Source organism: Drosophila montana, unplaced genomic scaffold, assembly GCF_035044405.1.
Source record: "Drosophila montana isolate Dmon_TW-CO22-7 unplaced genomic scaffold, ASM3504440v1 contig_3326_1, whole genome shotgun sequence".
In the NCBI taxonomy this organism is placed as follows: domain Eukaryota; kingdom Metazoa; phylum Arthropoda; class Insecta; order Diptera; family Drosophilidae; genus Drosophila; species Drosophila montana.
In genome coordinates, this window is record NW_026998210.1 from 365,896 (window position 1) to 391,180 (window position 25,285).

The 25,285-nt window shown below is 45.4% G+C and overlaps 9 protein-coding genes across 10 annotated transcripts; 3 read left to right on the forward strand and 6 right to left on the reverse strand.

Moving 5' to 3' along the window:
- Positions 1-431: 431 nt before the first annotated feature.
- On the reverse strand, positions 432-3,101 carry CCT6 (chaperonin containing TCP1 subunit 6). Its single transcript, XM_064691129.1, has 2 exons — positions 2,868-3,101; positions 432-2,220 (listed from the first exon to the last, which is right to left on the reverse strand). The coding sequence occupies exons 1-2, from the start codon at positions 3,002-3,004 to the stop codon at positions 759-761; spliced, it is 1,599 nt and encodes a 532-aa protein (XP_064547199.1). The 5' UTR covers positions 3,005-3,101; the 3' UTR covers positions 432-758.
- A 473-nt stretch (positions 3,102-3,574) lies between these two features.
- LOC135434518 (uncharacterized) lies at positions 3,575-8,020 on the forward strand. The gene is made up of 3 exons (XM_064691127.1): positions 3,575-4,699; positions 4,770-5,126; positions 6,035-8,020. The coding sequence occupies exons 1-3, from the start codon at positions 3,899-3,901 to the stop codon at positions 7,196-7,198; spliced, it is 2,322 nt and encodes a 773-aa protein (XP_064547197.1). The 5' UTR covers positions 3,575-3,898; the 3' UTR covers positions 7,199-8,020.
- A 3,037-nt stretch (positions 8,021-11,057) lies between these two features.
- Positions 11,058-12,029, reverse strand: LOC135434523 (uncharacterized). Its single transcript, XM_064691131.1, has one exon. It carries the CDS (start codon positions 11,854-11,856, stop codon positions 11,311-11,313), a length of 546 nt encoding a protein of 181 aa, XP_064547201.1. The 5' UTR covers positions 11,857-12,029; the 3' UTR covers positions 11,058-11,310.
- Positions 12,030-12,538: 509 nt separating this feature from the next.
- On the forward strand, positions 12,539-14,311 carry mldr (mitochondrial ribonuclease P catalytic subunit). Its single transcript, XM_064691128.1, has 2 exons — positions 12,539-13,871; positions 13,932-14,311. The coding sequence occupies exons 1-2, from the start codon at positions 12,589-12,591 to the stop codon at positions 14,269-14,271; spliced, it is 1,623 nt and encodes a 540-aa protein (XP_064547198.1). The 5' UTR covers positions 12,539-12,588; the 3' UTR covers positions 14,272-14,311.
- LOC135434522 (uncharacterized) lies at positions 14,264-15,438 on the reverse strand. Its single transcript, XM_064691130.1, has 2 exons — positions 15,038-15,438; positions 14,264-14,967 (listed from the first exon to the last, which is right to left on the reverse strand). Exons 1-2 carry the CDS (start codon positions 15,364-15,366, stop codon positions 14,400-14,402), a joined length of 897 nt encoding a protein of 298 aa, XP_064547200.1. The 5' UTR covers positions 15,367-15,438; the 3' UTR covers positions 14,264-14,399.
- Positions 15,439-15,720: 282 nt separating this feature from the next.
- On the reverse strand, positions 15,721-16,405 carry LOC135434524 (uncharacterized). Its single transcript, XM_064691132.1, has 2 exons — positions 16,372-16,405; positions 15,721-16,321 (listed from the first exon to the last, which is right to left on the reverse strand). Exon 2 carries the CDS (start codon positions 16,313-16,315, stop codon positions 15,872-15,874), a length of 444 nt encoding a protein of 147 aa, XP_064547202.1. The 5' UTR covers positions 16,316-16,321; positions 16,372-16,405; the 3' UTR covers positions 15,721-15,871.
- Positions 16,406-16,928: 523 nt separating this feature from the next.
- LOC135434498 (PHD finger protein 12) lies at positions 16,929-21,137 on the forward strand. 2 transcript variants are annotated; one of them, XM_064691104.1, is made up of 5 exons: positions 16,929-17,083; positions 17,215-17,405; positions 17,518-18,190; positions 18,252-19,804; positions 20,387-21,137. In XM_064691104.1, exons 1-5 carry the CDS (start codon positions 17,036-17,038, stop codon positions 20,574-20,576), a joined length of 2,655 nt encoding a protein of 884 aa, XP_064547174.1. In that variant the 5' UTR covers positions 16,929-17,035; the 3' UTR covers positions 20,577-21,137. The 2 variants fall into 2 exon arrangements, with proteins under 2 accessions (XP_064547174.1, XP_064547175.1); XM_064691105.1 differs by having other exon boundaries at positions 20,390-21,137.
- Positions 20,983-24,124, reverse strand: LOC135434499 (zinc finger protein 236). The gene is made up of 4 exons (XM_064691106.1): positions 23,857-24,124; positions 22,518-23,761; positions 22,127-22,454; positions 20,983-22,021 (listed from the first exon to the last, which is right to left on the reverse strand). The coding sequence occupies exons 1-4, from the start codon at positions 24,001-24,003 to the stop codon at positions 21,779-21,781; spliced, it is 1,962 nt and encodes a 653-aa protein (XP_064547176.1). The 5' UTR covers positions 24,004-24,124; the 3' UTR covers positions 20,983-21,778.
- Positions 24,125-24,222: 98 nt separating this feature from the next.
- LOC135434500 (uncharacterized) lies at positions 24,223-25,217 on the reverse strand. Its single transcript, XM_064691107.1, has one exon. The coding sequence runs from the start codon at positions 25,141-25,143 to the stop codon at positions 24,328-24,330; it is 816 nt and encodes a 271-aa protein (XP_064547177.1). The 5' UTR covers positions 25,144-25,217; the 3' UTR covers positions 24,223-24,327.
- Positions 25,218-25,285: the final 68 nt, after the last annotated feature.

The following is a 25,285-nucleotide window of genomic DNA, read 5'->3' on the forward strand; positions in this document are numbered from 1 at the left end:
TTTATTTAATTTAAAACGAAAAACAAAATAAAAATATTAAAAAAAAAAATAGAACACACGAAGAAAGTTATAAAGGCAAACATGGCAATAAACAGCAAACAAAAGCAATTAACAAAAGAAAGTAAGACAGTAAAAGAAATAATGAGCGATCAGATATGAAGCAAATCTAATTTCATAGTGTGTACAATGAAATTGTGCTTAATTGTATTGCATTTATTTAATTTAAATCTATTTATGATAATAAAGAATGATAATACAAACGCAAAGGAGTACTCACCTATATTCCACCAAAACTGAATAATACACCACATGCTGAGATCCGCAGAGACTTACATCCCTCTCACAAAGTCAAGCGGTAAAGCTTTCACAAATAACGGTATTCAGCCTATATCTCAGCCAACCCAATCTATGCAATTAAATTCAAGACGTAATCTTTTTTAAATGGTGTTTAATATATTTTTTAAACCAATGGTTCGTATTAAGTAAACATTAGTAATATAAAAAAAATATAGAGAAATACTTGATGAAATTAAGATATTTTTTTTATCATTTGACTCTCTTATTGAAGTTCGATAAGTTATCGAAGCAGCGATAACGATTTCCCATTTAAGGCAACTCGTCGTTATTTGAGTTCTAGTTGTTGTTGCGGGTGCATATGTGTGTAAGTTTGTGTGTGTGTGTAAGTTTGTTTGTGTAGTTTAAGTTAGCCTGGTTAATATTAGATGAAACTCATAGACGCTACACCAGCTGGTGAGGAACTAGCCCTTGAGGCTGGTCATGCCCGCACGCATCACCTCGTCGACTAGCAACAAATTGCTGGCAATGATGGAGCAGGAGTTAAGGATCTGCTTCTTGACAATGTAATTGTCATAGACGCCCAGGTCGGCGGGTTTCATCGGCTCGCCTGTGGCCAGATCAAGACCAACCAGTTCCGGACTGAGCCTATCCTCGACCGTTAGCTTGACAATGGTGTCCTGAGCATCATAACCGCTGTTAATGGCCAGCGTCTTGGGTATGACCAGCAGGGCATCAGCAAAGGCCTGGACGGCAAGCCGTGCCTTGCCCTTCACCGTCTCCTTATACTTGGTCAGCTCGTTGTGGGCGCGCACCTCGAAGGCGCCGGCGCCAGGTACCAGAGCCTTATCGCCAATGGTATTATTAATGGCGCGCAAACCGTCACGAATGGCGTCCTTGATCTGGGTAATTGTGTGCTTGTTGGGACCCTTGATTAGAATTGTCACCGACAACGGATTCCTGCAGTCCTCCACAAACGTGTACTTGTTCTCGCCCAGAACATGCTCGTAAACAGAGCCAGCATAGCCCAGATGTTCCTCCTGCAGATCATCGAGCGAATTCATGGCAGTGCCGCCGCAGGCGAGAGCCAGACGCTCCATGTTGCGGCGCTTGGCGCGACGCAACGCTAGAATGCCCTCTTTGGCCAGTGCGTCCAAAGAGATGGGGTCGATGCCCTTCTGATTGATCAGCACAAAGGTCTTGTCGGTGCCATCGCAAACGGAACGCTTCAGCTCGATGACCTTCTTGACGCGTTGATCAATGAACTCGCGCTCGGCGCGCACAAATGCCTCACGCTCCGAGGCCGTTTTGTAGAAGAAACCAGAGTTCACTTCAGCCTTCTCGTACTCCAGCGACACGTTGGCAGTGAGGATATATGCATTCTCCAGACGCTTGGGCATATCGGGATGACGAGCGCCATGGTCCATGACCAAACCACGCACCAGTTGCGTGTCCGTGTCGGTCTTATGCTGCATCTCCATCAACTCGACCATGTGCAGATCGACGGGCTGCTTCTTATCGCCGGCAATGGTCAGCACAGCATCAACGCACACTTCCGTCAGGATATCGGCCAACAGCGGATGCACCTTTGTCTTCAAACTGGTGTTGGCAATTTCCATCAGATTCTTCTTGTTAATCTCGACAGGCACTTTGACCTGGTCGAGCACTTCCAGCGCCTTGTCGCGTGCCTTCTCAAAGCCTTCCGCCATAATGCGTGGATGCAAGCCCTCCGACAAATAGATGTCGGCTTGCTTTAGCAGCTCACCAATTAGCATCACCGTGGTGGTGGTGCCATCGCCAGTGGAATCATCTTGCGCGGTACTGGCACGTGCGATCATCGAAGCAGTCGGATGCTGGATTTGCATGTCATGCAACAGCACATTGCCATCCTTGGTGATTTTGATGTCGCCGGCGCCGGAGACTAACCTGCAAATCAACAATGTTAATTAATATTGAAAAATATCAAAAACAGTTATGCACTGTTACACATTTCGTGACAAAGTTAAAATACCTTCCCTAGGACATTTTCAGGATACCTATTGCACCGATAACATTATATTACGATTTATCGATGTTTAGCAGCCATCCCCTTTATTGGGAACGTTCGAGAATGCATGCAAGACTTATGACTCCATCTCTGTCTACACACGAACATATGTTTGCAAGTGTATGAGAGTGTGTGAGTGTGTTTGTGAGCGCGTGAGACATGGCAAACCCAAAGAGCGAAAAAAAATTACTGTGCGCTTTGATTGCAGCAGTGCTTGAAGAAAAATGTCTCTGCACATTTAACAAGCAAATCGTTAAAGCGTTGGTTTCATTTAGCACATTCTTTTAAACAAATGCAAGTTGATTTTAAATCTTACATTTGTAGGCTAAACGCGCTATTGCTATCTCAGTCGCTCGATGACGCATGCCGCTATTCGACGGTTTTAACCTCAATTGGGCAGCGGCTGCGGCAGCGCAGCTGTCGCAAAACGGTTGTTAATAATAACGCTGCGATTGTGTTAACGCTGAAATCCTTATGCATGCGCAGGAGACGTGCTTTAAACTCAGATTTAAGTTAATGTACTCACATTTTAACTGTGCCTTTTGGTCCCAAATTGGTGCGCATCACATCCTGCAAGCCTTTTGCGGCGCTGATGTTAATGGCCAGAGCCTGTGCGGCACGCGCAAATTCAGCCTTTGGGTTCAACAAGCTGATGGAAGCCATTTCTGTATTTCAAGTACCAACGAATTCAAATTTGTTATAAATTAAATGCAAGTGCAACACACACGCCGACCAGTAGTTGGAAAAGAATAACGAAGCAATCGATGTTGCCATCGCCACTGGTGTTTGTTACCGACAATCGATTATTCGTGCCGCTATCGATATGCAGTGCATTTATTTTCCCAACTGATAAGAAGATAGTATGGTGCACACACACGATGCAAGCCGATTTCCACTCGTTTGTTTGTTTGTTGTACGTTAAAAGGTTAGAATTATATAAGCTAGATGAAATGCCAGAGGAATATGTCTTATGTCAGCGTTTGCTTTGTTAATTTAAATATTTTACTTATTAAATATCTAAAAATATATCGCAATATCGATATGATTGATAGCGCTGCCCTCCTCCCAAAGTAACTAGCAAGTGGACAGTACTAAATAAAAACATGTTTGCTTTTCTAGTTGTCCGAAAATTCTCTAATTACATTAAATATTAAAACATAAAGATGCATGTTATGTATAGAAAATCAAAATGTGTTTCGCGGTATTTACTCTTGTGAAATAATTTGAATCTTAAGCTTATGATTTAATTTCATTGGCAATATACATGCTGCCAAATCATAAACAAGTTTTCAAACGACAAATATATAAATTTAAATATTTGTTAAACCATTTGGCTAGCATATCAATAAGGCTCCGATACCGATAACGATAAACAAACCAATACATAGCACGCATCACTAAACGAAACCAATTCGGCGACAATTTTTTTTTGTTGAAAGGAATTACCATAAAAATCAAATCAGTGCAGTGCTCCCACATAGCCAGCGTGAAACGGGACGCCAAACAGATTGAAAACAAACAGTTCAAGGTGGAATAAACAAAGTCGCGTGGGGCACAATGAGTGTGTTGGCATATCCACGTAAAAACGATGAGGAAATTTTTCGTCAGTGCACAAAGGATTGTGGCGTTGTGACGGCCACCGAGGACTTTCAGTATTTCGCATTATGCTGCATTTTTTGCAGCGAGAAGTTTCTCTACTTCGATGCATTCATTGGCCACATGCAAACTGTGCACATGGAGGATGCACAGCGCAGCACTGAGGGTCCCAGCTCTGGCAATAACTTGCCTTTCACCATGGGCCAGCCCATGTCGCTGGGCATAGACGATGGCGATGATGAGGAGGATGCTCGTCACGGCTATGGCAACGGTGGCATGCACCAGTTTGATGAGATCGAAGACTTGACCGATGCAGACACTGCCCTGCTGGAGCCTCATATGGTTATCAAGCAGGAGTTGCAAGAGCTCGAAAGCAGCGACAATGAGGACGAGGACGACAACCTAGCGGTTCCCGATGACAATGACAACGATGATGTCGACGATGAAACCGAAGCTATACTACCCGAAAGCGATGTACCCGCAGCCAGCGCCAGGCCACGCATGAAACTGACGCAGCCACCGCCGCCATATGCAGCCAGGCGTAGTGTCCACAGATTGGCTGTTAAGAACGAACCGCTGGCAGCCGAGGCCGATGACTCCATGGATGAATATGCCGATGGCGAGCAAAGCTATATGGACGACAACTCCGGCGAGTATCCAGACTATAGCAGCAGCAGCTACAATGCCCAGAGCAACAATCCGCTTGGCGGTGAATCCGATTTCCTGAGCTATGACGAAATGGTCGAAGAATCGCTGATTGGCGTAAGTGCACCCAACTGCGAACTGGTCTAGCTTAACTAACCAATAACTAAATACTCCTCATTATTTGCAGCGCGATCGCGAGCTAACCATGCACATCAAGGATCGCAAGATGATACAATTCCTGATACACTCGTACAAGCGCAATCCATTCCTCTGGGATCACAGTCACGCCCAGTTCCGGGATCGTATTAAGCGTGCACGCTTCCTTGACTGGATTGTGCTTGAGTTTAAAAACCGTTTCAATATCTCTTTGGCCAAGGATGCCATCACACGCAAATGGGATAATCTGCGCACCGTCTACAAACGCGAGTGCAATCGCATGGCCCTAGAAAAGACAAACATCAGCACGTTGTGGTACTTCAAGGAGCTGCACTTTCTCAACGAGGTCTATAGCTATAATTCAAAGATGTCCGATGCCGTTGTCAAGGTAAGTCTGTGCACGCATTCCATATGCAATTTAATGCTCAACAGCAGCGCCTATATTCTCTACTGGGAACTGACATCGGATATAGTATATGATAAGCATAAACAAAAGTCGTCTAAAGCGACTCTCATCCGTATTTGTATTATTCTAAGCACAGTGAAGGCTCTGCTAATGTACATGTAATGTAATCTCATCTCTAGCCTTTAGAATCCCCTCCCTTGGGCGAAATCCCTGTTGGCCTACGGCTTCGTTCGTGTACCTGTCTTTCCACATCCAGATTTCTATAACTAACATTAACCAATTCAATTTCTTATGTATAATTGCCTGTTGTACTGTTGTACATATACAAAATGTGGGATATATTTGATCTCTGCTATAATTGGCATTTACCAAGCATGGTTAATATTTATGCTTTTCAGTTAAGTCTCCTTAAGAAGTTTTAAGAATTAATCAAACCAGTTTTGATCAACAAATTGTTTAGTTCGTTTTGAAACTGGCTTACAGTCCTACCCATCGATATTATCCCATATTCAAATACTCTTCTAAGGTAAATTTATCTATTATCTGTTATATCAGATACAAAATTGTAAAAATGGAAAATGGAATAGCTGCTTAGCTAAGAACCTCTCCTTTCGTATTTATGTATAAATAAGTTCGTCCTGGCTGACTGACTGATTGATGTATGTATGATTGATGTATGTTTTCCTTAGTAGACCCCAATCAAACACGATTTTCGGGCATTGAGCCGCCGTAAAAACAAATATTAAAGTAAGACACGATTTTCTATTTTGTCGGCATTTGACGAAATATTTTGGTATATAATTTTAGAAAATTGATTTAAGTTATAAAATGTGCGAAAGCCTGCTAGCTATTAAGGGTAACTTGTAACTAATGGCATATTCTTTCTGTAGGAAACATCTTATAGACGTCGCTTTTCGGCCATTTGGAATGACACGTCCACCGCCAAGCTGTTGGTCATGGTGAAGCGGTATCAGTGCTTTTATAATCGCTTCGATCCCGACTATCGCAGCAAGGAGCGTCGCGGCGAGGGCCTGCAACAGATGGCCATGGAGCTGCAGCAGTTAATTGATGTGACCACCATACAGATATCGAAGCGAATTTCGCAGCTGCGTTTCGATTATTCCAAACAGAAGATGGAGCGCCTGAATGCGGAGCGCCTGGGCCGCAAATTTATACCCAACTACATATACTATGATCAGATGAGCTTCATGGACGATGATATACCGCCATTCAAATGCCAGCATTGCGGTGAGATTGTGCAAACGCTGCGCGAACTGGACCTGCACATGCTCAGCCATCAGCCGAGCCTGGGCGGTGGCTACTATTGCAACGTATGCAACATACAGTTCAATAATGCGGATGAGTTTGAGAATCACAAACAATTGCATTTGGGCGCCGGCAATGAGGTCAAATACAATTGTGAACTGTGCACCGCCAGCTTTCGTGAGAAATCGAACTATGATGAGCATTTGCGTCGCCACAATGATGAGCTCTTCCTGCCGACACTGGCACTGAATCACAGCATACTCGACAGCGCCAGCGGCGATGCTGACGGTGCTGCTGCCGGCGACACATCAGCAGCAGCTGGCTCTGGCTCTGGCGGCGGCGGCGTCGGCGTCGGCGATGAGGAGGACATGTTTCCACCGGACGGCCCCAAGCCGTTTGGCTGTGAGGTATGCCATCGGTCGTTTGCGACGCCGGGCCATCTAAATGCGCATCGGATTGTCCATCAGGATGAGCGAGAGCGCTGCTACAAGTGCGACTATCCGCAGTGCAGCAAATCGTTTGTGTCGCGGCACAGCCTGTTCGATCATCTGAAGCAGCATTATAGCAACGAGGAGTTCAAGTGCGATATCTGTGGCAAGATCTTCAAGTCCACCAAGAATCTGCAGAATCACAAGCAAATCCACGATAAAGTCAAGCGCTACGTCTGCCAGATATGCGGCTCGGCATTCGCCCAGGCCGCTGGCCTCTACCTGCACAAGCGTCGTCACAATCGTCCCAATGGCACCACCGGCGCCGTCGGGGGGCGCTCCAGCCGCACCACGCTGTGAGCGATCCGTTTCAGATCCAGACGGTAATCCTGATTGAGTTTGCCTGAATAGACACACACACACACACACACACATACACACACCGATACGCGAACTGTACTAAATTATTGCAATGTCCTCCAATGCCAATGTATGGCAGCTATTTTAAAAGCCTTTTAATGTATTTAATTAATTTTATTTGTATTATTATAGAATTCGTTTACTATTAATAATTTTATTATTTTGAATTTTATATATAGACATTTTTTTTTTTTTTTGTTAACCAATTCACATTTGTACTTAAGTTTAAAAGTATTTACAAATTGTCCGTAACTAAGCCAAGAACTTTAATAGATCTAAGACACATCAACTATATCGTATATATATATATATAGATAAACATATACATATACATATATATATTTGGACATCTGCCGTCTTGCTCGCACGGCAGCTGGAGTGCTCATTTTGGTGGCAATGTCAACAAATGGAATGCAAATAATATTTTTTTGTCATGTAAACATATATATATATATATATGCTATGAACAATTTAAAAGACATTTCCCCCAAAATGCGCAACATGGTGACTAAACGGATCTTCGACGAGGCAACGAGGCAAACACATTCCACACTAGTTAAATGATTAATAAGTGTCAAAAAACAAAAAACAAGTATTTCTTAAAGTATTCTATGTACAATTATGTATGCATACAATCTATATTTATTTAAAATGCGTGTGCGAGTCGAAAAACAAAACGAAATGGAAAACAATTATTGAAACTGTAGCTGCGCATGCGCAGGGCCATTTAATTGAAACAATAATTATAAACAACAACAAAAACAACAACAAAAACAACAACAGCAACAACAACAATAACAGTTACTAAGCTCAGCACTATTGCATTAACATAATTATAATACATCCAACTAGTTTTAGTTAACAACATAAACGACTGAATCTGAAAAAATACATTTACATACACATAATTATATACATAAATATATATAAATGTAAAAAACAAAACATGAAAAAAAAAATGGAAAATCAAAACAATTTCATAAACTCCAATTACGGCATGCCGTAGCCTATTAAACTTGCACACTCTACACATAATATTTCTATGGCAGCCATATTATAAAAATCCGATTGTTTGACAAATTCAAAATTGATGTGTACTGATCTAAGAAACCAAATTGTCTTTCAGACAACTGATTTGTATTTTGAATAGTCTGCAATTCTTAGATGCCAGCTAGGTTTCTTAGGGCTTCCCTCTTCTGATCCTCACACACACACACACACACACATGCATACATTTGCGTATTTCGTTATTGTATATAGTTTGAGATGAGCATTTATTAAACTGCTTGCTGCAGCTGCCTCGGTATCGCTCTTATCGATATCCAACTGCAATCGATTGCATTCGCTAATGAAGAACGATTTAACTGCAACAATACAAACAACATACACACACACACACACACGCGCCAGCAAATGCATGCACATACATATACATAATTATGTACTTTTATAAGAAAACAAAACAAATTCAACACTAAGCATAAGTTCATTTAGCACAATTGACAGCAACAGCAAAATATGTATACAATGTAAATGTATGCAGCAGCTACTAGTATAATTAAGTATTTGGATTACAATTTGCTTACTCATATGCTTTAAGAACTAACTAACCCCCCCCCCCCCCCCCACACACACACACAGAGAGAGAGAGAGAGAGACGCGTTTGCATGTGTGTGTGATCTTATGACAAAACTTGTGAAATAGTTAACAGCAGCTGTAAGAGATTCGAAAACGAATTGATCCGAAAATTCGTCTAAGAGGCCGTAACAAAGTGCGCTTCCTAAAACTATTAAAAAGAAAGAGACAACAAAAATGAAACAAATATAAAAAAAAAAAAACATTTAACAATACAAATACATACATAAATATATATACACATATACCTACTAGCATATTTATGTATATTAATTTAAGCAAAGACAAAAACAATTGCAAGACAAGAAAACAAAAAAACAAAAAACAAATGGCGCATACAGAGAGATTATCATTGGCGCCAACCTCTACCACATGTGTAAATTTCAATAAAAAAAATATATATAATTAAAATTGTATTTATTTGGAATGTGTCCATGGCATATCGTCAATTTGTAGAGCCCCTAAGCTCCCCTCATTCACAACTCTAGTGGCTTTCAATATGCTTCTGATAGCGCAAGTACTTTCGATTTTCACTCCAGCCACAGTGACTGCTAACTATAACTAACCCAGCACCAAGTCTTGTTCCATTACATAAAGTAACTAGAGTATAAAGTAAAAGTAACTATAGTAATAGTAACCGCTTATCAATCAGTCAGTCAGAGAATCTGTGAGGATAAACAGTTCTCTATATAGAGATATTATTTGCATATCGGTCATAATTAGTGGAACACCAAATGACGTCGAGTGCAAGCTCTAATCGCTTTTTGATGTATTACTAATTGCAAAAACTAGTCCCCAGTGGAGTTCACTTTTAAGCATTCTTTTTATCTACATATTTTATGAGTGAATGTGATAAGCATATCATATGTAGTGCAATAATTCAACGCCAGACCGTATAGGGAATACGGGGATAGGGTGAAAAATCGAAATTCTAGGAAAGCAGAAATTAAACATACTCGAATTGAGATTCTGGAATATTTAAAGCACCAATTAAATATCATATACGAGGGCATTTGTATTTAAATAAGCCTTAAATTTATTATTTTTCACATTACTTATTCTTCCATTATGTATTCTTCTATATCTGCCACAAATCAGAACTTTTCGCCAATTCAAATCACCTTTGGAACAGAAACGTTCTTCCTACGAGCAATTACTGTATTTATAAATATGTATGTACGCTTTAGGACGGTTAATAGATTAAACTATCTTAATGTTTACACTGTTAAGCGCTGAAAGCTAAGCAAACAAGTTTCGGCCCGTTATAAGCTCTGTTATTTGGCAAACTGCGTAGTTTGCGTGCTGCGTCGATAAAGCAGTTCAACCGTAGCCAAGCAGTCCTGGACTCCAGGCTGAGTTATTTTCTGGGCCACGATTCGGACGAGCGCGTCAAATAATTTAGATCAAAATTCGCGCTAATAATTAGCACCAGCTGTCTCACAATTAGCAAATCCAAATATTAGCGGACTTTGATTTTGTTTTTGCAACGTTTTAATTAGCGTCAAGCTGAAGATCATCATAAACGCTCGGCGGGCCCCTTGACGCAGACGCACGATGACGCGCTTTATTTGCACTCAAGATTAGAGATGAGCGCGTTGCGGATTTGGCAACGCAACACGATCTACGTTTCGAAGACACGCACGAATATTTGGTTCACAATTCTCTTTTAGACATCTCTTTACTCTATCGTTTATAATTTCACGTATTAAAAAAATACGGTTTGGCTTGACGATTGATTAAATAATAAAATAAAATAATAATTAATAAAACAAAATTCGATCAAAAAGCTTTACGGGCTTTGTTTCTAAATAAACTTACAAAATAATAAACAATTTTGGAATTCGTGCATGTCGTGTTGGTGCGTGTACATGTTATGCTAGATAAATCAAGCACGCACCCATCTCTACACTAGTTATGAGAGCCAATACGTAGAATTGCATATAGTATATGCTGGCCTGGCGACTATAAACAGCAATTTGGCTGGCGCGTGCTCGCGTCCGTTTATCTATGTGTGCGTGTATGTGAGGGTGTATTTATAGCGATACCAACGAAATTTGAAATTGTGGTAAACACATTAATCTGTATTCAGGTAGGCATGCCTTTGGTCGATCGATCGGTGAACTCTTCACGAAGAGTTAAGATTGCAGTAAATGAAAGACAGCCATTTTGTGATATTTGTTCGATTTGAGTTACTCATTAGCTGGTTTGACCGGCGATAACAAATTATATTTAGCCGTCGGCTCTCATATATGTATGTACATAACAAAACAAAATAAAAGAAGGTAAAATTGTTGTTTAGGTAGATTGTTTCTCTCTCTCGCTCTCTCCCTCTCTCTCTCTCTCTTTTCTGTCTCCGTTTGTTCTGTTCCGAGTGTTGACACGACGGCACTGCATCGCTGTCCTGGCTGGAACTAGCACTAGATCAGTTCACCGTGCTCGTTCACTTTGATGATGCGCACTCGCTCGTGTCGCTGCGATAGCACCTCGTCGATATTCATGCTGCTGCCATCACCATTGGCGAACAGGCCCAGATTGTCCTTGATCAGGTGATCGACGGCACAGCCATCGCACTGGAGTATGACCACGCCGCTGTAGTAGGCCTCCTCGCTGATGGTTTTCGTGTTGCGCGTATTGCACAGCTTGCACAGGTAGACGATCTCCATGCGGCGCTGCATGCGACGGAACCGCTTCAGGGTTGTCGGCGACAATGAACCCTTTGGCTTAGCGCCAGCGGCATTGCCGGTTATCTCAAATGGCCTGGCCGTAAAGCGGCAGGCGTCGAGTATGGAGCGCGGTATGGAGAGCGCCGTTGATCGTTGGGCATCCTTCAGCGATTTGTCCGCATCGGCATCGGACAACGGCACTGGCGCTGGCTGTTGTGTGGCATTGAGGATCGCGTTCTGTCCATTCTGGCGTAGATAGTTAAGGGTACGCGATGTAAAAATATTGCGCAATGCGTTCATTTTACATCGGCATATTAACGATTATAATGGATACGGATGTGGATATGGACTGGGGGTTTATTCTATACCAAAACACTGCCGAACTGCACGTGTGAATTATCTAGTTGATACTAAACTGTTTTTTAGCATAAACAAACGTCGCAATTTGCTCCAGCGAGAGCGACCACGAAGGCAACACTATCAAAAGCCGACTTGCGAACCAAGTGATGGCACTATCGATAGTATCGATAATTAACTATCGCAGACAGTGGTGAAAATTCGGCATTCCAGAATTATTGGTGATATAATATATAAATATAATGAAATCGCTCATTCTACATAATACTCTTTGCTCGGTACCGTTAAGACATATTAATTTACTAAACTCTACGTTAAAGTAAATTCTCTATTTCAACTTATTTTTTAAGCTATCTAAGCAAGATTATCAGTATGACTTTCCTAAACAGCCCTTAGGGTGATAAATGGATTGGAAAGTGTTGGGTTAAGTTTCGGGAACACACTGGGTTAGCTCAAAGCCAGCTTAAATAAAAAGCTTTAATTTTTGAAAACATATTTAAATAACAGTGGTGGCAAACACAGTTATCGGTCATTCGATTTTCCATTGAGTGCTGCAAACGATAACAAAGTGAGGTAACTTATGCGCCTTGTTACTCGATAATTTGTACAATGTGCTTATCGATAGGCTTTCGATTGCCGAACCGGCAACAAGTGTAACAGACAACAAACTGAATTATGTACAATTTACGTTTACTGCGTCTGCTGCGCCACAGTGTGATCACAAAGAGCGCTGGGAGAGCACTGACACATTCACCTCCATGCCGCCTGCTGGCCAGTCATCACAAGCGAAGGCCCCAACTGGGCGCAGTGCCTTCGGATCAGCTGGATCAACTAAAGGCTGACTATTTGGATCGGCGCAGCGAGCTGAGCAACGAAGATTGGCATCGGGTGCGAAACATACTGACCGACAGCTACAAATATATTAATGGCAGCAACGTGGATGCGGTCGTCCTGGGCCTGTGCAGCAGTGCGGAGAAGCTGCCGTTGGCCAAAAGCTATCTAAGCTATCTGCAGGCGCAGGGCATTGAGCCCAATGCGGCGACATTGGGTCGTCTGCTGCGTGTGTATAACGCCGCCTACCACACACGCACGCTCAGCGACGAGGAGCAGGCGGAAATTGTGCACATCTGTGATACGCTGCAGGGCGCCCACGAGACATTGGATGCCAGCAGCTGTGAGCATTTGATACACGGCCTGGTGGCAACCAAGCAGCACTGGCAGCGCGCTGTCCCACTGCTGGATATGATGAAGGTGACCAGTGCACCCAGTGTAGCAGCTTACAGTACGCTGGCAGCCAAGGCATTTAGCGCGGAACAGCCAGAGCTGGCCTGGCGCCTGCTCGAGGAGATGCTGCAGGCGCGCAAGCTGCCCAAGTGTGAGGTGTATCTGGCGCATTTGGCGCAAAGTGCACAGCAGGCGCAGACACTGGGTGCGCAGCTGGAGCGACTGCTGCTCTTTCTGGAACGACACGACATTGTCATCAGCGATCTGGTGGCACAGCAGCTGTTGGCGCTGGCGCAGCGACTGCCGCAGCAATTGCAGGTGACGGCCACGCGGCTAGATCGCATGGGCAAATGTGGCGCCTGCCAGCAGCACTTGCAGCATGTGGCCATCAGCGATGCACAGTTCGCCGAGCTGCGTGAATCCTTTCTAGCCAAGGTGCTCATACGCAACGACGTGTTCCAAAAGTCTACGCCGCAGGAGGTGGCGCGCTTCAAGCAGTATGTGGAGCAAACTGCGCCCTACGATTGCGTCATCGATGGCCTCAATGTGGCCTATTCCACGGGCAACAAGAAGCCGCCCCAGCAGCTGGCCAAACTTCTGGCCACCGTCGTGCGTTACTTCAAGGAGCGACGCAAGCGCGTGCTCGTCCTGGGTCGCCAGCACATGCGCAACTGGTCCAAGCCAGCCATGCAGTATATACAAAACAATGCCAGTGTTTTCCTCACCAACAATCTGTGAGTACGCAACCGATATTGCCCTGGCCAGATGTTTATTAATGCGCTTTACCCAACCAGCACCCACGATGATCCGTTTCTGTTGTATGCAACGCTGCACAGCGGCCAGGATACAGACTTCTTTTCGCGGGATCTGATGCGCAGTCATGCCTTTCTGCTGGGCAGCGAACTGAAGGCCGTATTCCGACGCTGGCAGCAGGAGCATCAATACTCTCTGGTCACACAAACCCAAACGGGCCAGATAATTGTGAAGGAACCAATTAGGTATCGTCTGAGCGCCCACAAGGTGGGCAACGTTTGGCATGTGCCCTGCTGTGAGGCGTATACGCCAAATCCGCCAGAAAGCTTTGAGGTGCCCGAGAAGTGGCTGTGCCTGAGCATTGCCCAAAATGTAGTATAATATAAACATGTTTATTTGAAGGGTAGCCCCCGAATCAGAACTGACAAATGTGTATTAGACGATTGAAAAAATGTTTTGTAATTTGTGCTCGCTTCGCCCGGCAATCAGAGTTCGTTCGATTCCGCGATCTAATCGCAGTCGAGGCGGGAGCATTTGTGAAAGGCGCCATAATTGAATGTGGATTGACGCTTGCGGCGCTGCTCGTTTCTGATCTTCTTTTTGGCGGCGCACATGAGCCGTTCCTTAATATAGTTGTCCATTTTAAAGTCCATATCCGCTGGCGGCTTGGGCACCTCATTCGGTTCGCGTGTGGCCGCCGTATCCAGTGCCTTGATGATCAGACTGAGTAGCGCGTGTGCCAGACGATGGCACACATCATACTCAATGGCATCCTGGCTGGTATAATAGATGGCCGACTGTGAGGTGGGCTGCACACCAATTGCCAGCAGTATGTTACAGAATATGCCGCGCTGCATCCGAGCATACGGATCGACCAGCTGCGGTGGTATGCGCATTGTCGTCGCCAGATGTGCAATGAATTTGGCAAACTTCTTGATCAGCACATTGAGATATTGTGAACGGCATTGGCGCTCCATCTTGGACAACATATTGTAGTACATCTCCTGTTTGCGCTTCAGGAAATCCTCCTTGCGTCGCTCCTTCTTCTTGGTGTTCTTCAGCACATCCTCGAGCTGCCTGCAGTTGGTTTTTATTTTTTTGGTGGTTTAGTATTGAAAGTGAATGCCATTGTGGGCCGCACACTTACTCTGTGGTGATGGCATTGTATTTGCCCAACATGCGCTTGATGCGCTTGGCCCGCAACTTGGGATCGTAGACTTCCTTGAACTGCTCATAGTTGTCCATAAGTGTGTGCTTTTTGGGCTTTGAAAGGGCAACATCGTAGGCCCGAGCCTTGGGCGGCAGCGCCGGCTGATAGGCCATGCGTCGCACATACGACTGCAGCTTGGAGACATTCTCCTCTTGCCGTTTCTTGCGATTCTCCGGGCTGCAGTAGTCTGTATCCTCCTCTTCAGCTTCCTCCGTAGACGATGTCGGCAGAGCCTCATCCCAATCAGATACATTTGAGCTAGCCATAACTGCGTATTTTATTTAATATTTCCCTAAATTTGAATTGACACAAAATTTTGTTGAATAACGAAAACTAAAAGAAAAAAAAAAAAAAAGTAACAAAATATTTTGTTTTGCTTTTTTTTTTTTATAACATCGAGAGAACTGGCAATTTAATGTTACGCTGTCGAACATGGAATGAATTGTGTATAAACTGGACCCAAAGCACAACCAGCTCAAAAGTCAAAGCCAACTTTGTTTGCCAACAGTTTTTCTGGGTTAAACGAAATATTTATTGACAAGTGTCGCCATCTTTTGCTCGAAATTGTAAGCTTACCGTGGGGATTCACAAATTGAAAATAAGACAAACCTCTTCGCATATTTGTTTTTGTTCGGCCGTATAATCAATTCACCAATATAACTTATAATACAATTTCTACCGCTCTCACACGCAACAAATCTATAATTATTCTACACATTTGCATATAATAAATTATGTATAAAATTAGAATTAGTTTCATTGTTCGCCATTTCAGTACGAATCATTTTGCACTGAACGCTCCAGGGTGAATGTATACTCCTCGGCCAGTGCATCCACCGAGAGCTGACGGGTCATCAGTGCTAAAATGCCGTCCACTTGCAATTGGGTGCCATTGAAGCGATCCTTGGTGGCCAGTTGCGGCGACAGCTCGAACGGAATGTCCTGCAAATAACTGGCTGGCGCATTTACATTTGGCCCAGTGCGAATTGCTGTGTGGCCACCCAGCGGCGGTGGATATGGCATTGGGCCGTAAGCTGTTTGTGGCATGGGCGGGTATATCATGCCACCGGGCGCTGTGACTGGATCTGCGTCAGTTTTGCGCTCCACAAATATGAAATCATCGCCAACGCTTTGTTTGGGCAGATCGGCGGGGCCCTGAATGGCCTCGTCGGTCGGCGACTCGGCCGGCTTGCGTTTCCCAAACAGCGAAAACATGTTGCACTTTGATTTGTCAGCTTTAGCCAATATTTGTACTACAATTTAATATTTACGCAGTTATGACTTCAGCAGCTGCGTCTTGTTTTTGTGTTGTCAAAAGTATATATATCGTTATCGATGACACAATTAGAGGTTGTGGACTATCGATTTGATCACTTAACAATACGATGTGCATCAAAGTTCTGACTACAACGGTAAATGCCTTCCCGCCAAAACGCAACAACTTAAAGTGCTGCATTAATAAACGAAATGAGTGCAAAATTGTGTTCAATTTACGAGCTACTCGCGTGTTTTCAGAAATCAAAATCTTTAAAAATGTTCGGCTGTAAAATGGCAAGAACATTTTCCAAATATTTATTCAATAGCTTAAAAATATGGAAAGAAAAAAGGAGTTTTTTCCTCTAGCATCAAAAACGTCTGTGCTTATCGAACTTTTTTCAGTATAGCGCAAAAAAAAACATGCATTTTATTTTATTGTAATTTAAGTATTAAAGTTGAGGCCGAGGGCGATAGCAAATATTGATGAATCCATATTGCGCATTAGCACAAGGGTCACAGTGCGCCCGCCTTTATCGGCACGCGCGCAATTTTGTACGATATATATCGATATGTCGTGAATTACCCAGCAAGCAATTAAATGCAACGCTGTGATTGGTTTTGGTTTCAACTCTTCCAAGCTAACAAATTTTTGTTAACGAAAAAAAAAAAGTTAAAAAGATGTCAAAAGCTGACCAGGACCCAATTGGTTCGCTGAGCATAATGGAGGTGCGTATACATCTGACAAATGTTTTGCCCACAGCCGGACGACACATAGCGATTGCCGCCAAATTGGATACAGATTGCAGTGATTACAGAGATACAGACAATCTGATTGTTCCTTGTCTCGCGTTTTGCAGCAAATTAAGATACTGATCAAGCCACCGCCAAATGAGGAGGAGAAACTGGTACAGCGCACCACCAACACGAAGCACCCATACTATAGACGTCCTGGTCGCGGCCATAACCACGATTTATGTGATGCCTGCGAGGAGGGCGGGAATTTGCTATGCTGCGACCGTTGCCCCTCCAGCTTTCACCTACAATGCCAGTGGGTATTCCCAACCTATAGTGCACTCAATATACGTTACAGCTTGTTTGCTTCTTTTTGTTTTTTTTGTTTTTTTGTTGTTGCTCTGTTTGTGTGTTTGGTGCATCTTTAGTGATCCGCCGCTCAGCGAGGAGGATATACCCAGTGGCCAGTGGTTATGCCATAGTTGTCGCATGGCCAAGGTGTCGCAGCCAGCGTGCTCCTCGAAGGCCAGTTCCGTGGAGCGTGTACCCTCGGCTGGCAGTGGTTCGCGCGCCAATACACCATCCTCCGGTGAACTGGAGTCCATACCGCTCAAGATCCGCAACCTGCGCAAGCGGAGCAATAGTGAACGGAATAGCACCGAGAAGTTGCTGTCCAAGATGCCGTTGGCCATACAGCGCGCCCTCGATCCGAACAGAAAGCCCACACCACTGGACGATGTAATACGTGCCGCCAGCATGCTGAATCCGCAGCAGTTCTCGCTGCCAGCCGAACTGGAGCTGCACACTCAGTTTCCGGGAAATGGTAAGGTGCAGCCGGTGCAGCCGCACACGGCCACCGGCAACGGTCATCGGAAGCCGAACAGTCAGCGACGCAACTCCAAGCCGTTTGAGCTGGATGCACAGGGCCTGGTGCCACTGCCGGCCAAGACGTGCTTCTATTGCACGCGGAGCTGTAAGCGGGCGCCGCTCATCTCGTGCGACTATTGTCCGCTGTATTATCATCAGGATTGCCTAGATCCGCCGCTCACCGCACTGCCCGCTGGCCTGTGGATGTGCCCCAATCATGTCGAGAATTTTATAGTAAGTTCATTTGATTGCATTTATCGTCCGCGTGACGCCACTTCCAATTACTCGCTTCCAGGATGCCAATATGACCAACAGCATTTCGGCCACGGAGCGTGTACGCTTGTGGAATCGCTTCCATCAGCCGCTCGATCATGAGAACGTCAAGATGGAGTTCTTTCGGCGGGTCAATACGCGGCATCCGCCGTTCCGGATGAAGTTGAGCATGCGCGCCCGGGCCCACATCGAGGTGCCGGCCATTGTGCGCTATCATTACGAGCATCCGCCAGCGCTGCTGCCCTCCATGCGGCAAACGTTGCGCTACGATCGAGTGAAGCGGCGCAAACAGCTGCCCACCGCTGTGGAGGACATATCCAGGGAGAGCGTTACCGAATCACTGCTCAAGGATCTGGAGGCGTTGCGCTGTGCTCGTGCCAAGTTTCGGGAGATACAAAAAGAGCTCGGCAGCGCCCAACTCGATGGCAGCATTAGCGACAGCGACACGGAAAGCGGCGCGGAACAGCAGCGGGGCAGCAACGGTATAATTGTCACGCCCATGTTGGGCTCCAAGCCGGAGGCAGCTGAAACGGCGCAGAGTCAAAATATAAACAGTGAGCATAATGAGAGTATTAAGCCAACGGCAACGGATCAATCCAAGCCGAACAACTGTCATGTGCAACAGGGTCAGGGCAACCTGGAGATTAGCTACGAGGAGGACGAGGAGGAGTGCAAATCATCGAGTGTCATCATCGATGCGGATCTATGCCATCTGGATGTGGACATAATCAAGAAGCTGGCGCATCAGCGCCTGCAGCAGCTAGTCCACGAGCATCCAGAGATCGTCACCCAGTACAAGAATCGCACGGCCGCACGACGCTTGCGACAGCTCTCGGCCGGCGCACAGCCGGACGGCCAAACAGCGCTGCAGGGCGATCTGGCGCCGGAAGATATGCGTCGCTTCTCGCTGCTCTTCACCAGCGAAACGTCTTCAATACTCGCCCAAAAGAATGCCAATGGCGCCGACGACGATCCGATGATGGCCCTTCATCCGGCGCTGGCAACAGCCGCTGCCATTGCGGCAGCCGATACGGCCGCCGAGAGCTATGTGCCGCGCGAGCGCAGCGACACAGAGAAGGCATATGAGCTGGCCTCCCGGCTGGAGCTGAAGCTGTTGCAGTGCAAGGTGCGGGCGCGGGCGGTGCTAACCCCACTCGGCGATATGCTTGAGGATAGCCGCTGGTTTAGCACACTGGGACTGGAGCAATCAATATTTATGCGCTATCGCACACTGTACATTGGCTATGGCGGCCACTTTACGCCCTCGACAACACTGGCGCACACGGAAACGGTCGATCTGTCAGCTATCGGATATTGTTCGCGGATCTCGCCACAGCATGCGATTATCTTTTATGATGAGTTCACCAAATCGTATGAGCTGATCAATTACTCGGAGTTTGGCAGCGAGGTCAATGGCCAGCTATACACATGCGATCTTACCGAGTACGCGCCCACACATGCCGGCAAACGTATGCGGCCCGATGATGCCGAACTGAAGCGACGCGTCGATGATCTGCTCGACAAGCGGCGGCACATCCAGCGCCAGTACGAGCCCAAGCGTGAAACGCACGGCAGGTGAGCCAGCCCGTTCTAGGTCAAAGATGTCAAGTCAGTTCGATTTGATTTGCCTTCCTTTTCATTTTTTTTTTTTTTGTTAAGTAATCGATAGCGCAGCCATTATGCAATTGTTTTGATTTCTTCTTCCAATTATCGATAGCCGAAATGCAGCCAATAAGCTGCAGCGTGCAAAAGCACAATACACACGCACATGACGACAAGTGTCACCAGCGCATAAACAAACTATAGTACAGCGTTGCCAAGTCAGCTTTTTTTTTTTCTGGCCTAACGTAGCTTTTTTCCGACTTAGCTTTTTCTTTGGCTGCCCAATGAAAAGCCGTTTAGTGCCAATCTACACTGATTTAGCTCTTTTTAGCAGCAGCTAGTTTTCCGACGCGACAGCTGGCAACACTGTTTGTGCCGTTGGTTTAGCGGCAAGTGATATTTTTTCTTTTTTCATTTTGAATTCTTTAAAGTTATCGATAGATCAGCCAGCACAGGGTGTTGTCTGTGAGAAGTGTCATTATCGCATAAACATTAGATATAAACAAAAGGCTTATTTTTTGTTTTCTTTTCTTTTTTGCTTATTTGTTTTAAAAGCAGACTGGCGCCGATTGTGAAACCCGCCTGCCGCTGCCAAAGCGCCTCCGCCGTGCGCATGGTGCCCGGCGCCTGGGAAGGCTCCGCTGTGCTGGCCCATGGCAGCCTGCTGCGTTTTGGCTGCCTCTCGTTCGTCTTCTCGGTGCCATCGACGGATATGATGAACGCGCGGCTGACCAATGCCAAGTGACGGGCCTAGAGAGGATCACACGTGTTTTTAATATACTCCAAGCAGCGCAGCTAGCAACAAGCAAACCAATCTCAGTGATCGGCGATCACAACACACAACACACAGCCAGCAGCCGAAAATGCCGGGAATATATTCCATCCCTCCCCCATAATGCATAATACAATATACAATATACAATATACAATATACAATATACAATATACAATATACAATATAGTGTTAAACATAAGTCGGGCCAGCCAGAGTCCAATTAAATACCGTACGAATTAGAAGGAGATAGACAGAGAGAGAAAGTCAGCGAGTGAGTGTGAGAGAGAGAGAGAGAGAGAGAGAGAGAGAAGTATGGGAAAAGCACAAGCTCTACCTTGCGGTAGCTATAAATTAAGATAGATTGCGTTATAGAACATTTTTTTTTATTACATGTTTTTATTACTAGAGGTATACTCAAAATCGTCGAGGTTCTTTTCTCATTCATCAACAGCTTTATCATCAATTTCCTCTTCCTCTTCTTCTGTAGTTGTATAAAGGAGCATAACAAATAAAGAGTTGTAAGGAAATGGATTTCATTATTGAGTTCATATTTTATCTAAAAACTGGGTTTAAAAACTAAACATAAAATTTGAGTATCGAGTACAATTTAGCTCGCATTTTGTGCAAAACAAAATAATTCTAATAAAAATAATAATAATAAATTAAATAACATTTAAGCGCAAAATATGTTTACACACAAATTGTAAATGAGAATTGAAAATTTATACAAAATGAAAGAAAAAAACAAAAAATTTCCGTGAATATATCTATCAAATTGTATGATGTATACATGTATGCAGTTTATATATATATCTATATATATGGGTGTGTGTGTGTGTGTGTGTGTGTGAATATGGTTGAGCGGAAGGCGCATGACAAATTAAGGTGGAGGCGGCGGCAGAGATTAAGCAATGCTTTACATCTAGATGGTAAGGCATAAGAGGAGGAGTACATAAAGTAATTATATATATATATATATATATATATATATATATACAACAGCATATCGGGGCTGGCATGGGACAGTCTATCCCAGCCCGGAATACGTTAAAGTACATAAGTACGTACGGCTAGACACACTAAAAAGTAACTATCGATTATATATATGGGTGCTGTGCTCTGTGCACAGGCGGCGAACGCTGCCTTTAGATGATCTCGCGGTCTGCCTCGCATTAGGAATTTGTGACTACTCCATCATCCAGCTGCTCCTGCTCCTGCTCCCGTTCCTGCTCCTGTTCCTGCTGCTGCTGCTCTGCGGCAGCTGACTTGGCCGCGGTGCGGCTGGCCCGTGACCGTTCCCATTCCAGTTTGTGCTTGCGCTTGGTGTGATGATACATATTCGACTTGGACCGAAACTCCGTGGGACAGAAGGCGCAGGTGTGCAGCTTAACGCCAGTATGTGTGGCAAAGTGTTCCTGCAACCGAGAATACAAATGTTGAAGTACATATATAAATATTGACTGAAAGCCGGGCAACTGGCCACGTGCCAGCAGATATATTTGTATTTAGCTGTTGCTTACCTCCAGATAGCGCTTCATCTTGAATGACTTGCCGCAGACGTCGCAGGCGTACTTGGCTTTGCTCAGGCAGCGATGATTCTGGCCGGGCACCTCACCGCAGTTGGCACAGATGGGCAGTGCCAGGCTGGGACTGGACGAGGATGTGGTCGTGCTCGTCGTAGCGTTCGTGGTCGTTGGCGTTTGTGTCGTATTGTGCTTGTTGTGCAGGTGATTTTTGAGCGCGCGCTGATTGCGCAGCTGCTGGCCACAGATGCTGCACGTATAGGGCTCAGCAGCAGGTGTTGCCAGTGCCGGAACGTTAGCGGGCGCAGGCGCCACAGCTGGTGTGCTGCAAGCGGAAAATAAGAAAGCAATTGTGGATTGTGTTGAGATTTGGCCATGGGCTACGCACCTGCTTTGACTGGTTAGCGTCACAGCACCAGCAGCAGCAGCAGCAGCAGCAGCTGCTGCCGCCGCCGCCGCTGAGCTGGTGCTGGTGCTAGTACTGGAGCTGACGGCGGCCATGGCTGTTAGCAGTTGCTCCTGATGCTGCTGCATGATTGTGGCACAGAAACGCTGTTGTTGCTGCTGCGTGGCAGCTGCCACAACAGCGGCCACGGCATTGTAGTTGGCCAGCAAAAGCTCGTTTTCCTTGCACGTCTGCAGTTCGCTCTTGAAGCGCTTCTCGTGCAGATCAGCGAACTCCTCGTTGCTGCTGTCTTCGCTGGCGCTAGCGCTGCGAGCCGTATGCTGCACTTTTTTGGGCGAATGCGTCTTGCGGCGGCTGGAGCGTGTCACCCGTTTGGCGGGCGTTGGGCATGTTTTGGACACCGTTAAATTGATGGCCTCCATGGGCTCGCACTTGATGCTGACAATTTTCGGCGACGATGGTAGCACAGTGGGCGCAGGCGTTGATGACACCGGTGGCGCTGCAGCTGGAACTGGAGGAGGAGGTGCTGTTGCTGGTGGTGGTGCTGCTGCTGCTGCATTTATCTTTAGTGTCGGCTGTGGTGTGCTGGACTTCGGCTCGCTGGGCGGCACAATTGATGCATCCATAAGCTTGTCGTTGTTGTCACCATTGATGGTTCTTTGGATTTGCACATTGTTGTTGCTGTTGATCTTGGCCGATTCGCGTTCGTCGCGCGCCTTTTGCCACTGTGTCGTATGCTTGGTCTTCACGTGTGTGTACATGTTGGAGCGACAGCGAAAAGCCATATTGCAGTAGGCGCACGCAATGGGTCGGTCGCCGGTGTGCGTGGCCACATGCTCCTCGAGATAGCGGCGCATTTTGAATGACTTCTCGCAAAACATGCAGGGAAACTTGTGCGCCGCCGCTGCCTTGTGATCGACCTTAAGGTATGATTCGTGAAATTCGGTTTCCTCTTTGACCAGTGCATCGTAAACTGTGGGCGTGTCATCGCCAACGGGCTCCGTGTCAAGGTCTGGGTCTGGGTCAGGGTCAGGGTCCTGCTCATAATCGATGATGGCCGTCGCATCGCCCTCCTCCGACCAGTTGACATCGCAGTCAATTTCTAAGAACTGACTGCAGAGCGTTGTCTGCTTGTGCTCCACCAGCTTCCAGAAGTTGTGGAAACTCTCCAGTTGCGCACAACAATCCGTGCAAATGGACGTCGAAATGGCATCGTCGCGAGAGAGCTATGCGCATATGGGTGAAAGAACAGTTAAAACAGAACGCATTTGGGGCTGGCGCAGCCACCTGCCCACGCACTGGAGGCACAGCGTTAACTTACACAGAGATATAAATGCGTCGATATCAATTGAACCAAATAGTTTTCCGGTATTGGCTTGTTGTCGCTGTTGCTCTCGTTCTCGGCACCAGTGAACAGCAGCACGGCATTCTGCTCGTCCAATGTGTTCAAGCACAAGCGACAAATCATTGCGTTAACCAACTAAACGAACTCACGCAACATTAGCACTATTTTGACATTTATTTTATTTATTTCCAAAGTTGCGGATGGATCTAGAGCTGGCAAAACAATCGATGGCACTACTGGCTAAAAATATCGATTGCTTTTACTAACCACACTCCGGCTATCGATAACAAGCACACACGATGTGACTATTGAAAATAATACTAAAAATAGTACTAGAAAATATACCAAACAAAATGCAATCGTTTCGAAACTTTATTTTCACAAACTACTACAAATGATTTCAATAATTTAAAATCTTGATACTACTCGATACACATATAATTCCATTCAGTCGTATTGTATTGGAAATGCTATGGTCGTTAGCTCACCGCCAGCCGCTAGCACCTCGTAATGATAGCTATCTTTGACCGTTACCATGGCGTTGGCCTTGAAGGGCACGTTAATGCAATTGAATCGGAAATTTGGAAACCTTGATAGCCCGGATACCATATCATAGCCCTCTGTCAGCTTGCTGGTCCAAACGGAAATCGTATCGAAATCGAGACCTTCCCGATTGCAAAGCTTGACAGCTTCGTTTAGAGACCGAAACGTATTTAGCGTTATAATCGCTGTGGGCTTATCGCCAAAATAGACTTGGGGGAAATCCAGGACCATAATGGGAGATCTGGGTTTCATTCTGCCATATAACTTTTGTTTGTCGGACGGGTCGAACTCTTCTATATAAACAGTTTTACAATTCATTCGCTCAATCAGCTTAAGGGTGTTCAAAAAGTTCGGATGCTCTGGTATTCGCTCGTCCATCAGCTCCATGCGAGCACGTATTTTCCGTATTATAGTCTGACGCAACGGCTCCTGCACCAGTATGCTGGCAACGAGGCCCGTACCAATTGGATGCTTCAGATCCTTAACGGCCGCTTCGACCACTTGGTTAACATTGCCCGTGGCGAACAGAACTATCATTTGGGGGGCAACCCACCTCCTGTGGGTGCCATCCTCGGGATATAGGTAGACATGTCGCTTCAGCAGATGCGAATAGATATCCTCGACACCTTCTGTGATATTCGGCAATCCCTTGAAGCGCGGCAGAATGTCACCATCCGCATCTTTTTCGGAATCAGCTTGTCCATCATCGTGATTATCCATTGGGACAATTTTAAATTTTAGCTAGTTCAACTTAAACAAACTAGGAATTAATTCGCCTGAGAAATGAGTGTAAACGAAAATGTTACGAAAGTAAACAGCTTTACATTTCCATCGGGTCAAAAGAAAGTTGCGGCCAGCTTCC